This window comes from Melozone crissalis, unplaced genomic scaffold (genome assembly GCF_028551555.1).
Source record: "Melozone crissalis strain CALT ecotype California unplaced genomic scaffold, PUWL_Pcris_2 ptg000008l_1, whole genome shotgun sequence".
NCBI classification, from domain to species: Eukaryota; Metazoa; Chordata; class Aves; order Passeriformes; family Passerellidae; genus Melozone; species Melozone crissalis.
The window spans coordinates 13,737,177-13,752,909 of record NW_026535786.1 but is presented as its reverse complement, the minus strand read 5'-3'; the positions used below and the strand labels follow the sequence as shown (position 1 = coordinate 13,752,909).

Below are 15,733 nucleotides of genomic sequence, written 5' to 3'. Positions count from 1 at the left end.
AGAGCTTGCTTTCATTTTTCTCTGGCATCAAGAAGTCTGTTTCTTATTTGTCCCCTTATAAACATGGTCTAGGCTTAGTGTGAATACCAACAGGGCTTTGCTGAGGGGGTGCACCTCTAACCTTAAAGGATGGCATTACAGGGAGTGTGTAATTAATGTCACCTTTCAGAACCCAGGCAATATTCAAATGTTGTAAAATACTGTGAGGGAATGTGTCAGTGTTTGGGAGCTAGAACACAGTGATTCAGAAATCTCGAGCAGAGAGCTGAAGGAACAGCAAAGGTGTGACTGGCACATGGAACTACTTGCTCTTCCTTCTACTCCAGGGCACTTGCTATTTTCTATACTTTCCTTGAACATTCAGTTTGAAGGACTATATTGTGCAGCAAAGTTAACACTCAGAATATCCTTCAAGGTATTTTTTTTATTTAGAGGACAATTCTAAGAAGTTGACTTCTTGACTGCAGGACATGCACAGCTCCAGGGTTGTTAATGGAAGCTGCAGAAATCTGGCCTCTTTGAAAAGTCAAGCTCTATTGTTAGGAAAAAAATTGCTGGCAGATCCCAACCAAGAGGCAAATTTGAGGCTTGGATTAGGAAAAGAACCATACATCCTTGTTTTGACTGCATGCAAACAGGAAATAGACAATTTGGGGATTTCCAGGCTCTTGCCCAAATCCAGTGTGCCAAAAATGCACATGATTTTCTGGTTTTTATTTCATTCTGTAAGGGAAGAGGGTATTGTAGAAGCTGTAAAATGGGGCAGCTACCTAGAGAGAATGAGGATTGTTTTGTTAGAGAGTACAGTGCAAGACTCAGAAACAGCTAGGACTAAAAAGTCATTTTTGTGCTTAAATTTACACTCTTATCTTCAAGAAAGTAAGACAGCAGCAACAGAATGAAATGGCAACATTCTACTGTACCTTATGTACCCAGAGGGAAAACAGTCTGAACTTTGGGTTGCACATAATGCCATTTTGCAGATCAGAACCTACTTTTCTGTGAAGGACTCAGAAGGAGGGCACATCACTTCAGTCTGAAGTTTCAGTATCTGTGGTGCCTGGTAATTAAGCATGTACCTTGGCCAACACCCATAACCTTCAAACTCTGCTTGATCTAGGAAATCTCAGGATGAAATTTATGAAAGACACAGCAATTAGTCCTTAAAATGCATTGTTTTTCATAGACTCTGCACATCATTAGCTTCTGGAGGAAAAGGCCAGTTGGTACTTTAAAGAGTGATGGAGAATAAAGTGACTGTTATTGGGGTGACTGGGAAACAAGAAACAAGTGTTCTTTATTTAGTTCCTGCTGCTTATCTACACAAAGAAGAAACAGCAGTACTGTACATCTGCTTTGAGAAGAATACCATCCCATAACATGAAATGGCTTAGTCTTCAATTCAGACATTCTTGTGACATTAAGTTAACCCACTGGGATTCATGGTGAAGTTTGAAAATTTGAAGGGTTCCTCTTTAATTCACAAGAGGGGGATGGAGGAGGAGAAGCAAGTTTGCTGTTTCTGGGACTCCTTGACATTTCTCTGAACAGACTGGCAGCCATTCTACACCTGCATTTACCAGGAGGAGTACAGGGACAGGTCTATGGGGCAGAAAGTGCTTTTATTATTTTTAAATCTTTCTTTCTTTCTTTCTTAACAGAAAGGTCTGCTTTTCCTCTTTCTTCTATATACCCAGAGACATGTAGGAGAACAAGGCAATCGACTGCAGTTTTAAACTAATAACAGTTCTCATAGGATCAGAAAAACAATTTGAAAACACAGCATATCTGAACTTGGGAAAATGAAAAATTACTAGTTCTTCAGTAAGTCACTGAATAATAATTAGAAAAATAAATTAATGTGGGGCCAGTAAGAAGAATCCATTTATTAAGCTACTTCTAATTTTAACTAAACAGTTACTGAAATCAGTATTGTTTACTATACCAATTACTTTATAAGTTCTCAAATTATTTTTAGGATACTGCTGCAAATTACAGTAACAAAGTAACTAGAAATAAGGTACAAACATTGAGACTCAAACTTTTCCCAAGCCCCATGTTTTCTTCCTCTTAAACTAAAGTAACTGTCTGGAAAAAAAAGCATCTGACAGCATTTTTACTTAGATCATATGATGATTTCTTTGTCTAAGTTAGTGACACAGACAAATGAAAAGTAATTTTGGGGGGAAACTCTACAGTCAGATGTAATATAATATGTTAAGCAGCAAAGTTTTTTTTAAAAAAAATTCATATAAAAATGTTTTTGAGGAGGGAAAATAGCATTCACTCCCTTTAAATCTGATGCTGTACTGCTGTAGCTCACTGAAGAGTTCTCCTACTTGCTTCAGTAAAAAACATCATCAAGATTTTTTAAAGACTCAACCTGTGCACTAATTAGGAGGGAAACCTGCAGGCTGTTTGTCAACAAAGGAGCCAGTCACCATGGCAAAAAGATCTGAGAGCTATATAGGGGAATAAAAAGAATAGTTTGAGCTGTAATTATCTGAACAACAGTAAAAGAGATTGAGGAAGACAAAACTGAAAAGATAGAAAATCTGGAAAGATGGAACTTTTTTTAGCAAATAAATGAAGACTGAAAAAGACTCCATTTAAGGGATACTATCCAGCCCAGCCATGATGTACTTGAAAATACCCCATGCATTTGGCAGCATCATAAATTAATGAAAGAAGAGACTCTTCAGTTTCTTTTTCCAGTCACATATGAGAGATGTTAGGCTGCTTCCAAAGATCATGTTGGATTTGTACTGAAGCACCCAGAAGAAAAGCAAGTTTTGTAAAGTAATTCAAAAGCAGTTTTAGGCTTCTGTCAGACACCCATATACCTGCAAAGAAGGTTCTGTGAATAGTATCCAAAGAATGAAATGTAACAGATTGTGTACAAAAATACAGAGCAGCAAGCTCTCACTGCTTAGCTCAAGGGGAGCTTCTTTTAGTTCCATATACTGTATCCTCCTATATAAATCATGAAACAGTTATGCTCATGTTGTCATCTCTTTTTATTTAGCTAAAAGAACCAGGACTAAGAGGAGAATGTTTTTTTTCATGTGACATAATTTGTGAGGAAGGGAAACTTAGGCTCCTTCCTACTCCTGTGATATGCTCCAGACTCTCTGACTGAGCTTGCCAAATGAACTAAGCCCACTCTGCTGACAGTGAACTACAAAGCAAATGCTTACTAATTGTTTTTTCTTTTTTGGATATAAGCATTATTTTGAAAAGGGGAAATGAGGAGGCAATATTTTTTGTACTTTAGGTCTAACAGATACGAGGCTCTGAGAATGGCTGCCAGTCTGGACAGATGCTCCTTAGAAAATTCAGACAGGTACAGAAAGAAATTCAAATCCTGATGCTGCTGGTGCAGTGGTGTTGCTTTGTTCATGCCATCATAAAAAAATTTGAAAAAAAATAAAAAAAGAAAGGAAAAGAAAACCTAGGTATTTGGAACCCACCCAATCTGAAGAGGTGACTGTGTGTTGTTCCTTGCAACAGCAATCAGCAAGTTCCTTTCCCTGGAAGGGAAAGCCTCCTCTTTCTCATGCTGTTGCATTAATAGTATCTGTAGATTCCATGTCTTGCCAGGGTTCAAAGCGTGTGAAGTCTCCGCCTGCAAAAATCACACTCATGTGTTTTGGTCATGTATAAAACAGAACTTTTAACTTATTTATATGTTGAAGAGCTTCGTTTCCCATGCCAATACTTGCTTGACTCGGGGGTCTAGGTTTACCAAGTGTCTGTCTGTCTGTCTCCCCTCCTGCTAAAGTCTCAAGTGGTCCATGTAAACAAAACAGAGCTGAAAACAGTCTCTCTTCCTCTTCATAGAGCTGTTTTTATCGATATGCAGGATTTCCTGACAGTGTGGTGTTGGCTAAATGTAAAACAGGCAGAGGATGAGCTTCTGTGTTAAAAACCCAGTTGTCTAATGGTAGAAGATCATCATTGGAGAAAAGCAGATACAAATACCTGGACAAGAAGACAGAGATGAAAAACGTGGGTATTAAAGCAGAGCACAGGCAGACAGGAGCAACAGACCATCTTCAGGCCTCACAGTTCAGCAACTACAGTTATAAACAAATTACTTGCTTTCAATCTTTGTACAGCACACACACAACCTTCCCTATTATGACAATCTGAACTCATTTTTATTATGATCAAGTCCTTCAATGAAAAGTTGTTATAAAGACAACATTTTAATCTTTCCAAGAAACTTTTGTTTTTTGAGTCTCCCTTCAAAGATCTGCAGTGTAAAACAAACGTCAAGACCCCAACCACAAGTATTTGGGGACCAGAAGAGCAGAGAAGTTGTCAAAAAGCTTTTCTTAATGGAGGAAACCCACTTGGAAATTACTAATCCTCTTTAATCCAAGCCAAAGATTTTGTGAAGAAGCTACTAAACCATGGCAGGTGTCTGATTTGTCATCACTGATCACTGTTCTGGAAACTGGTTCAGCTTCTGGTGAGAGGAAATGGGACAACAGATTGTGCAGAGGTTTTCACAGATGTTGTACATTATAATAAAATGCAGAGGACATAAAGCACGTAACAAAATAAGGATTACTGGACACATGCAAAAAAAAAATATTTGTTGTTCCTTTTTTCTTAATGCACACTTTGAATGTGGCTGTGCTGTAACTCTGTAGGACATACTGGTAGTAGGGATCTGTCAAAGTTTCCTATCACAACAGCTAAAACTCAAATGAATTTTCCTTGTTACAGAACACCTGGCTGTGTGAGTGCAAGCACAACAGCGTGGGTGTACAGGATCTCTCACCTCCTGCTTGCTTTCCTGCCATCCAGAAAAAGACAGCTCTTGCTGCACTTGACAAGGAAAGGGTGTCATTCCCGTTAGTGGACTCTGCCACATCCAGAATGCACACACTTGTTCTGCTGCTCCTTTGCTCTCTCTTCTTCAGACACTGGGAGTGTCTGCTGCTTTCAGCCCTGTGTCACTGCCTGATCAATTCTTCTGCTGCCTTTATTTGCCAGCTCTATCCACAATCCAGTCAGTGGAGCCTTACTTTTTCTTTCCTTCCTCATCTATTTACTGTTTACAGATAAAAATTTCTTGCAAGGATGATTCAGTTTTGTCACACATATCTTGTTTCCTTCTCTACACTCTTCATTTGTCTTTAAAGCATCAGGCCTTTCCTTTCCTCAGTACTTCTGCCTCGCTCTCTCCTGCTGCAGCTCTCCAAGCTCCTTCTCACCACAGCAGCAATATTTCATTTTACTCAAACTCACCTTCCTCATTTGATTCACACTTTTCCTTTGAATAACTTAAGCAACCTATTTCTCCATCTTGGTCCTTCCCACTCAACAGGTACCTTCATGCCAGGTACTGCTCAAAACTCTCAAATTTGCTGTGTATCTCTGATGAGTTGAAGTATCCAAGCAGCAACAAAGCATATTTGGGACAGTTACCAAATTTGAATTTGAGAGGAATGAATATACAGAGAAAATCACCAATAGCAGAAAAAACTACAGCAGGTATAGCTTAAGACATATTTTACATCCCTCTTCTGAGGAACATCTTCTCAGAACATTTTTCTCATAACATCATACCCAACTCTTCTGTCTTTATTTTCATTTGGGTATCTCATGAAACCAGTTTCTGGTTTGGGCTATGCCAATTGCATCAATGTCAAAAACATCTAATATTCAGCTCTTCAATAAACCTTCATTTTGTTCCACAAGCAGGAAATACTCCAAACCAAAAGTCAGTAAAAATTTCTGAGTTCTTTCCTAGAAATGCCACCATCTGCAATGCTTGCACTATAATATATCCAGTTACTGAATGATGCATCAGTGAATTTTCAGATCTCCTTGTGATTATTTAAGATGCAGACAGGATTCTGGTGATACATCAAAAGTCAGCCTTGCCACCACACAAGTCCCTTAGGAGCAGATTTCATTCTCATTTGGCTTTTATAGGCAGATCAGTCATATACCATCAGCTCCTGGAGAGGTACTGTTTCTCTGCCCTGACCTGTTTGAAACTGCTGCCTCTCTCTTTGGGACCACTGCTTTTAGTCTCCAGAAAATGAACTTGAAGGGTAAGTGAAATAAAATTAAAGAAGACAACAGAGGAGGTGGCAGTGGCTGACTTCCTTTTTATAATGGTAACACAAGGCAACAAAGTATTGTGATTACCTGGAGGAATTTGGTAAGGAGCCAGCAGAAGGATAGAATAGCCACACTATCCCCTTAGACACAATGAACTTGGAGTCCCCTTTTCCCAGTGAAACATGCTGTGATGCCTGAATTAGACACAAAATCTGCCATTTTCAGGACATGTTTTCTATTCCATTTGGTGCTCCTAATACTCAAAATCAGTCTTTGTCTCCTTTAGCTACCTGTGGAGCATCTTCTAGAATTTAGATGTGAATTTTTACAGGAAGATGCAAAAGTGAAAAGTACTTACTTCAAAGTTTCAGCAAGGAAAAAGCTCTGCTGTACATCATCATATGTAGGAGATGAGGAATACACATCCTTGACACCAGAAAAGCCACCACTAACTCGGCAATACTTGTCAATTGCCTGCAAAAGGGAAGGGAAAAGACACAGGGAATTTAACTATAGAACAAAATTTGGAAATTTTAAAGCATCAAGCTTGATGAACAAAGAAGGTGGTTCTTTTTGTGCTGCATTTCTCTGCTGTGAATCTCTTTGTTGAAAGATGCTATGGACATTACCAGTTTATGCTGGACACATACAGAAGTCGCATCCTTCCAGGGTTATTAGTGACACCACATTTGGCAAACTGCTACATGCTAAGAAAGTATTCTGGGGAAGAACACTTTCTTTCCTGGGTATTTACTGTTGGCTGATATTGATGACATGACAAGGACTCCGCAGACTTTTTCTCTGAGCTCATGCAGTTCCTCATTGGTGACATTGGGTAGAACATCAGTCAAATCAATGGAATAAGTGCTGTGATGTGCACAGGAAGGTAACAAACATCCCTGGATATTGGAGCTGGAAGAGTCTGAAGAGTTATAGGAATTCTTTGATTGGTAGCTAGTCATGGAGACTTATTGAAAGTAGAAATAAAATACTGTTCTCATCTTTATGGACTGTTGATTCCATCCTGTAAACTCTTCTAGCTGCTGCTTTCTCCCCTCATCTCCTTCTCTTACCTACGTTATTCTCTGTTTCCTGTTTATACAGCTGAAACTCAAGTCAGCTTGCATGCTGGACTGCAGCAGAGCTCTTTACCTTTAAAGCATGGAGTTTAAATCCATGCACATTCCATGAAGGAAGGGGCCAATGGATTCTTCCCCTCCCCAGCTCCAACACAGTACTGTGAAAAGCACAGTGGAAGAGGAGGAGACGGGAAAGAAAGCGTTAGTAGCTCAGAGCACCTCTCGCCTACACTTTCATTATTCCACTGGCATGCACGACCTTACAGCACACAAGGATATCAGCCATTAAAACTGGCTCTGAAGAAATGATTCACAGGTTATTTGTGCTTCCCTGCTGCTTTGACTGTGCTTCCTCAGCAGATAGCAACTCTTTTAATAGATTCATGCAGGGACAGAAAAGAATCAGGGATGAAGGAAAATGTTTGTCTCGGGATGTCTGTCATTACCAACAACTGAACACAGCCACCTGTAGCTCAGTCATCTATGATTCAGCCCAATAGCCTTGTATGAAGCTCCTCTCCACAGGGTGCTTTAGGCCCACATTTCTGTTAATTCTGATTTTTGCTAGTTATACTCAGCAGAAGCTGAGGGGAGTCAAGGCAGGGGAGCAAATAAGTTTTGAATTATGCCCTTTTTATGCAGAGAAAACAGATTCAATCAAAACTAACTCTTCAAGGACCTCAGTATTGCCTTTGCATACTAGAAATACTGGGAGACAGACAGGAATTTTCCACTGGGCAAATGGACAAAGAATGTCAGCAGATGCTGTCACTGAAATCAGGAGGAAAAGCAAAAAAATTGAGCAGGATACCCAGGACAGTAAGTCACAGCAGGTACTTCAGCTGACCTCCTCCTAGAACATACTCTTACCCTGTGGAAATCTCAGACCGTTCACAGACCAAAGAATAATCCAGACTGTACAAAGTTCTTTCAATTTTCCAAAAAGCAAGGTTTTAGAAAAGCAAGTGGAGAGACTGGCAAAAGGATGTTATTGGAATAGCTGTGGCTCTAGAGTCTGAACTTCTGCCAAGAAAGGTACAGTCTTTCTTGGCAAAATCTAATGCTTGCTGTAATTCCTTATCTCAAGCACAGCTTTCTCCAAGTTTGGATGGAAAGGCTCCATTTTTTGTTGGGATTTGAGTCTAAAAGGAGAAAGTGTCTGGATGAATTAGTTTCAGATTTGGTTACTGGTGCAGGATAGGGCTACACTGAGAGTGCTCACATGCTGAGAGCTGGGTGGACCAGGTTTTCTCTACAGTGAAGGGAAAGGTGTGTGTGACACATCTAACCCATGACAATCTCTTTGTCTGCATGCTCTTGCACAACAAAAGTGATGCTAGCTACCACATGGCAGCCAAACAACAACATCAACAACACAAACAACCCCAACATCACTCTCTCCACACAAAATCAAACCACACTCATCAACCAAACCAACAAAGAGGAAAGAAAAAAAATGAATTGCTTAGCTTCTGAAGAAATAACGCATATGCTGTTTACAGAACAATTTGCATATTCCTCCCCAGAACTCCTACAGCCACCAGGTAGGTGTTTTATGAATAAACAAGAGCCAAAGCATTTTTAGGCAGAAAATGAAGTGCCTGCTCTTGGCACTATCCCCTTTTACAATAATGCAGAACCCGACCTTGTGTCTGCTCTGAAGCATGGCAAGGTGGAGGAGGAAGCCCCAGTGTTTACAACTCCTGCCAGAATTCCCAGCATACACCCTGATCAGGACTCTGGTCCACCAGCCAGCAACCCTGATGCTGTGTGCCCCAGCCTGTACAGGAGAAACCTGCTAGTGACTGTGGCAAAATGAAAACAAGGAATACATGGTACCACTGTTAGAGCACCATCTCCTTCCTCCAGAAGAATTAAATCCCCAAGCCAGTGTAAGAGACAAAACTTGCTTATTTTGGAAATTGCAGCTAGTGGATAGCACTGAGATCCTCCTCTATGCTGTAGAGGTCTCATATTTGGGTAACTAAGTGCAAAACTGGTGAAGCCATCAGGTCTACAAGCCTAGAGAGAGAAAATGTATGATCTATTTTTTTTTTTTTTATGAACAACTTTTTTTTTCCTTACAGTTACCAAGTAACCTTGTATCTTCAGAAATTTCTCCTTGGGAAGGCAGACTTGTGTTCAGAATAGGCAAAGGATTTACCGTGGCTGATCAGAGTTCTACATAATACAGGTAGTAATGAACTGTACAGGAAAAAAGCCTCTGAAAAATTGCTTTTCAGCTATTCATCCAAACAGAAAATTTTAAAATATGAACAATTAATTTGTCCTTGATTCCAAAATGTACAGAACTTCAGGACACTGGCTGAAAAACTTGGTGCCACAGACAAGCTGCTTAGATGCCACTTGAAATTCTCAGTGTTCTGTTTTCACACAGACCTCAGAGCACTTGGTGCACTGGCATCTGCTTTGCCACCCAGATACACTTTCACTCCAGAGCTGAAGACCAGTCTCCCTGATAAAACAATGCTTAATTTATTGCACCAGAGAATACAGGGAAGCTCCAAGATGACTGGAAGGGTATTAAGGTAATATTGCTACCATTATGAGGCATTGGCAGACTGAATAATTATAGGACAGCATACCTAATGTTAGTTCCAGTCAATTACAGAGACACATGGATACATACATATATATATATATGTGTGTATATAAAATTAGAGTATAACTGACACCAATCAGCATGGTTTTATAGAAAACTATTTTGGTCACAAGCTTGATTTCATTCTTTGAGAGCTACAAATTTGACAAATAAAGGCAATTGCAAAGCTGCAATAAACTTAAAAGCTTCTAAGGCAATTGCCGTGGTATTTAAGATGTTATAAGAAGACAAGGCAGCACTATACCATATCAATATAATTCAATTTAAAATTGACTGGCAGCACTCTAAGAAAGAACTGGCAATGCAAAATCATCACAAAATAGAGCTGCTTCTTACAGAGATCCACAAGGAGCAGTCTGAAGTTTTAACAATCACTGCAACACTGCTGCTGGCTACAATGACATACGTAAATAACAGCAGACAGCGTAATCTGCTGGTAACTGGGTGCAAAACAAAATAAGTTTCATAAAACCAGGCACATAATCCTAAATCTAGTCATCAAGACTGTGTAACTGCAGACCCAGGCTAGCCTGGAAGGTAGAGACAACCTTTGGAATGCAGAGACACTTCCAAGACTTCCATGGCCATGTAAGACAGTTCAGTCTGAGTTCCTGCTAGGACATTGCTTATTATAATCTATGAAAATTCTTTGGAAAGAAAACATGGGGGAAAGGACATTTAAAAATGGCATAGGAAGTCACAGGAAAACCCAGTGATTGAGAGCTGAAACTAGGCAAATTCAAATGGGAAATAAAACATGGGTTTTTTTAACAGCAAGAACAAATAAATAATGGAGCAAGCTACAAGAAGTAGTGGGTTCTCTACTTTCCTTTATTCAAATACAGAATAGAACAGGAGAATATTCAGCAGTATACTCCTGCCAAATACATGTGTCTTGACTCAAAAGTGACAAAAAATGAAATTTCAGTGCCGATAACATACAGGGAGGTCAACATGAACCTAAGTTCTTTGGAAATAAAATTTGATATACTTCTAGATTGGACCCCAGCTCCCTCAGTTTCTCTGAGGGTGTTTTTTGTGGCATATGCAACTTTTCTTGACTGTGCCAACAACATGCCCATGAAAACTGTGCCAGTTTCTTCACCAGCTGTCATATTCACAGCTTCTAACCCACGAAACTGTGAAACCATATTTCTTTTACCTCCAACTTATGTCTGGCTCTTTTCTGTCTACTCCTCTCTAAGTAGAATCACAGAATGGCTTGGGTTGGAAAGGACCTCAAAGATCATCTAATTCCAACCTCAATGCCATGGGTACAGATGTCACTCACTGGAACAGAATGCTCAAGGCTCCATCCAACCTGACCTTGAACACTTACATCCACAGCTTCTCTGGGCAACCTGTTCCACTGCCTCACCATGCTCTCAGTAAAGAATTTCTTTCTAACATCTAATATAAATCTGTCCCCTTTCAGTTTAAAACCATTGCCTTTTGTCCTGTCACTATGTGCCCACATAAAACCACCATCTCGCTTCTTTAAATAAGCCCTTTTTAGGTACTAGAAGGCTGCAATGAGGTCTCCCTGGAGCCTTCCCCTCCCCAGGCTGAACAACCCCAGCTCTCTCAGCCTGTCTTTGTAGGAGAGGTGCTCCCACCCTTGGATCATATTTCTGTCCCTTCCTGGAGCCTGCTCTAAAAGGTCCACATCGTTCTTGTGCTGAGGACCCCAAATCTGGGTGCAGCTGAGGTCTCATGAGGACAGAGAGCTATGGGTCTTTCCACTCCATTTTAGTATCAACCCTCAGTTTGCCTGAAGTTAGCCTGAGCTTCAGGTCTTGGCTATTTATTTTCACTGTTAATAGAAGCTCTGATGAACTCAGCAGCCTCTCTCTGGTGCAGTCCTATTTAGTGAGATACACAAGTCCACAGCTCTTAATTGAGCCCTTCATTCACACAGCTCAGATCAGTAATTGGCTTTACATGCCTGTTGTGAAATGGTGGCTCTTACTGCTTTCAAATAATTCGCCTGAAAAGGATTTTAGTAATTTTCTGTATTTACCCTGAGTATCCTCCATGCATATTTCTGTAATACTTCAGCCAGCCCCCCAGCACACCATCATCCAATTTGATGGGCCCAACACAATTGAGATGAATGCTGTCTCTAGTGCTTAAGTACAGTATTAGGGAGAATTAGCCTTTTTTTCATCAGGAAAGAGATAGAGACCCTGTCACAGGGATTTATGATCACTGAGGGAATGTAAGATTGAACTTCCTGGTTTTTCCCCCAGAGACACTGGATTTGGAGAGATGCAACAGAACAGGCCTTGGACAAAGCATAGGATTTGTACTAAAGTGCATAACTTTTGTCAAAAAATATAGATAATAAATCCAAGTATGCTTCAGAGGTTGGAAGGCAAAAGGAAGACAAATTCAGACAGTGTCGTACAACAGCAGTAAGCCAACTGCTCTGCGTGTCACACCAGCTTCTTCTCTATTTATAAATGATGGAATAAACACAGCCAGGGCTGTGTGTGATAGGGAAGAAGAAAAAGTAGTGAGTAGGTGTGAGGGATAAACACAAGAACTTATTATCTATATGCAATGAACAGAAAATCCTGGGGAGCAAAAAGCTTCAAGCTTCTGTGTCAGTACAATGGTGGGGTAGGAAAATTCCTAATTGTGGGAAGGAGGGGTTTGCAAAATTATTTATGAAGAAGTCAAAAATAATTTATGGCTATGTTAGATAAAGAAATCTCGTATCAAGGAAACAACAAGCAGAAGAAGGCAGTCTGTAAGGATAGAGGCAATTAAGCACAGGGGCTGCTTGATTTACAACTTCAATGGAGGTTGACAGAAGGATAAAATAAAATCCTACCCTGCACACAGAGAAAACTGGAGGCAGGGGAGGAGGAAGGGAGGGTTTGTTTTGAAAGCATTAATGAGAACCAAGATAATGAAAGCAAATGGAGAAAACTGAGCAAAATGCAATTAAAATAGATGCTTTGCAGTGTGCTTAAGAGACTGATTCTGGCTTGAAAATCTTTACATCTGTAAATTTTTTAACCTATTACAAAGGACCCCACCTCAGCTTGGATCATCCAGCCATAGCTTCTGAAAGGAGCTTGGTTACATCAGCAAGAATTTGTAATATCTACATAGGCAAGGAGACAATGTTTTGGAGACAGCAGCAATGCATTCTGGAATACAAATGTGGACTAATACACAACTGTAAAATACCTGGCCTCTTCTAGGTGTTGCAGCTGTGCTGAGGAATGGATAGTAATGAGCTTGGCTAAATATTCTGAATACCGGCATCTCAACAGATCTCTTCTCACCTTTTCTTGATCTCTTGCTTCTGGAGCAAAACTGGTTTTCAGCCACAGAATAAACTTACCCAGTCTCCTGGTTTGTCTCTTCCTTTGCTTTTCTCTCATCTCCTCTGGATGTAGTCAAAATATTTCATTACTGTCTTGTTATCTTTAATGTTTATTCTCATCTTTGAAACTGGCTTTGAGCTGTTTCCAAAGACTGCTGGAGCAATTCAGGGAAGCAGAGAAACTCTCAGGGGCTGCACACTACTGACAACAGTAGGAGTCATGACTAAGGAGTTCTGTTTCCATGCCTGAACTCATGGGCTGTGTAATGCTGAATGCACCTCTCACCTGAGCATCTGACTCAGCAAATGCAAAACAGCAATAACTGTGTGCACCCTCATATGTACCCCGATTTGCAGGAAACTGTGAAAATCAATTACCACTCCAAGTGTTTCATTACCATGAGACTGAAGTGGCTTCAAAGGGGAAATACACAAAATTAATTAGTGACAGATGATTAACAGAGTTACCTGTGCTGCCTCCCAGCCCCACTGCCTGTACTTGGGATCGTGAGTGAACCTCCACATATACCAGTAGGTCTCAATCACCTCTGGCCTTAGGATGTAATACTTCTCGTTCTGCCGTACTGCCACCGCCTCCACGCCACCATCAAATTTGAATGCTTCTGGGCCCAGCTTTAGTGCTGCAGAGAAAACAAACAACAACAACAAAAAAGTAAAGGTAAGAAAAAATTTGTTCCATACCAATCTTTGCAGGAAGGATGAGTAGGAGACTGCTTTATTCCAAGCTTGTGGGAAAAAAAACCAAAACCTTTAAGCAGTCTCATAAATATGTCTTACTTTAGAGGCCTATAATTTTTCTTATCAATAATTTATCTAATTCCTTTGAGAAAACTACCTATTTTGACAGGACTACAGTAATCCTCTTGAAAACTAATGGAACACTAAGAATATAAACACACTAACACATTCAATTATAGGATAAAATTGAAGCGACCAACATCAGTTCCTTACAAGAAAAAGAAAAAAGAAAAAAAGGGTCAACACAGGTTTTGATGTCCTTTGATCCCACCTAGAACAGTAGGAAAAGATCTTGGAACTAAACCAAGTAGTATCATACCAAATAACCTGTATCTTTATCCAAACTGTTGGTTTAAGGATGTGCTGTCAGGTCACTGTAACTGATGTGCTGTGATCTTCCAGTAAAGGGTTTACAACTGGGCAGCGAAGTCTTAAGTACACCAGAAAATAAATCTCTGAAATAAGAGATTCACTGTTAAAGCCCTTAAAGGAACCTGTAAAGGCCCTGTGCCAGCACCTGGAAGACTACTCATATAAGAACAACACACCTGTAAAACATCTGTCTATAGTAAGAAGTTACACATATTTTGTATTAAACAGCTGCACATTGGTCCTCAAATGTAACATTACTAATGCACTCTTATTACTGCAACGCACCATTTGTTTTGGCAGAGACTTTTTGAGGTGCTGAACTCTGAAGCTGCACTCAAGCTTTAAAAAATATCAAAGCAATTAATCGTGTAATTCCTATGGGCTAGAGATTCAAATTAACCAGGGTTTCATGGGTCTGAAAGGGGAACCTTAGAATGCTATAATGAAAAATACAAGCAACTCTCAGTGCAGCCCCAGCAGAAAATCTCCAGAAGTTCCTTAATCTTTTTGTTTCAAGGGACTATGGCTCTGGATGCCAAAAGGAAAAGCATCACACTGCTTCAGCCACATGAATGGTATGGGAAACTCCATCAAGAAATGTTTATTGCACTTCTTTCAAAATGGTACACTTTACCAGTTTCACTTCAAAAATTATATAAATCTCACTATAAAATAGAGGAGATTAGATACAGAGTTCTACCAATCCAAAATTCTGAGTATAAGAATGGTTATCTTGGACCAGATGGAATTCTGTCTGCTCCAGCATCGCATCAACAATTACCAAGATCAGACATTGATGGGGAAGTGGAAGCACCCATCAAGTATGTGAGATACCTTTTTCCATCTTTTCTACCAGCCTCTACTGTTTTTGAGCTCAAGACTTCTCCCAAACTAGACATATTTTTTTAGGTGATCAGTAATTCTTAATAAATTTATTTCCCAAGTACTCATCTGGTGCTTCCTTAAATCTATCTAAGCCTTGAGCATCCAAAACAAACTCTGCTAAGGGGTTCCACATCTCTAATACCTATTTGATGCAGAACCACTCTCCAATCCCTATGTGATTTTGCAAATCTGATGAATCCTACCTAGAAGGCCCCTTTTCCACCCTGAATAATATTATTCAATTCAGTTGTGCCTTGAATGAAAACTGTTCGATGCCTCTAGTTAATCTTCTTGCCCTTCTCTGCAATTCTTCCAGTTCTACTATATCCTTTGTTAAATTAGAGAGGACCAGCAAATACAGGGAAAAAAGGTGCAGGTGAGATTAATACAGTGACATAATGACATTTTCTATTTTTCTCTTTCTCATTTTGTTTTTCCTGAGTGCTACTGAGTTGACATTTTCATAATCTCAAAAGCAATTTCCTGAATTGCAACGGTCAGTTAGCACTCATCATTTAATATGTAAGGTTAGAAATAATTTTTTCAGAGGTGCCTCACTTTACAATTAACTACACTGGATTTAATTTAGCAATTTAT

The 15,733-nt window shown here is 39.8% G+C and overlaps 1 protein-coding gene across 1 annotated transcript in view; it reads right to left on the bottom strand.

The window, feature by feature from the left end:
* Positions 1-550: 550 nt before the first annotated feature.
* Positions 551-15,733, bottom strand: part of MAN1A2 (mannosidase alpha class 1A member 2) — a 133,742-nt gene continuing 118,559 nt past the window's right edge. The window contains exons 11-13 of the mRNA XM_054269673.1: positions 13,589-13,761; positions 6,440-6,555; positions 551-3,981 (exon numbers count right to left, since the gene is read on the bottom strand). Of these exons, the coding sequence (XP_054125648.1) occupies positions 3,849-3,981; positions 6,440-6,555; positions 13,589-13,761 (422 nt within the window). The 3' untranslated portion in view covers positions 551-3,848. The remainder of the gene's footprint in view (positions 3,982-6,439; positions 6,556-13,588; positions 13,762-15,733) is intronic.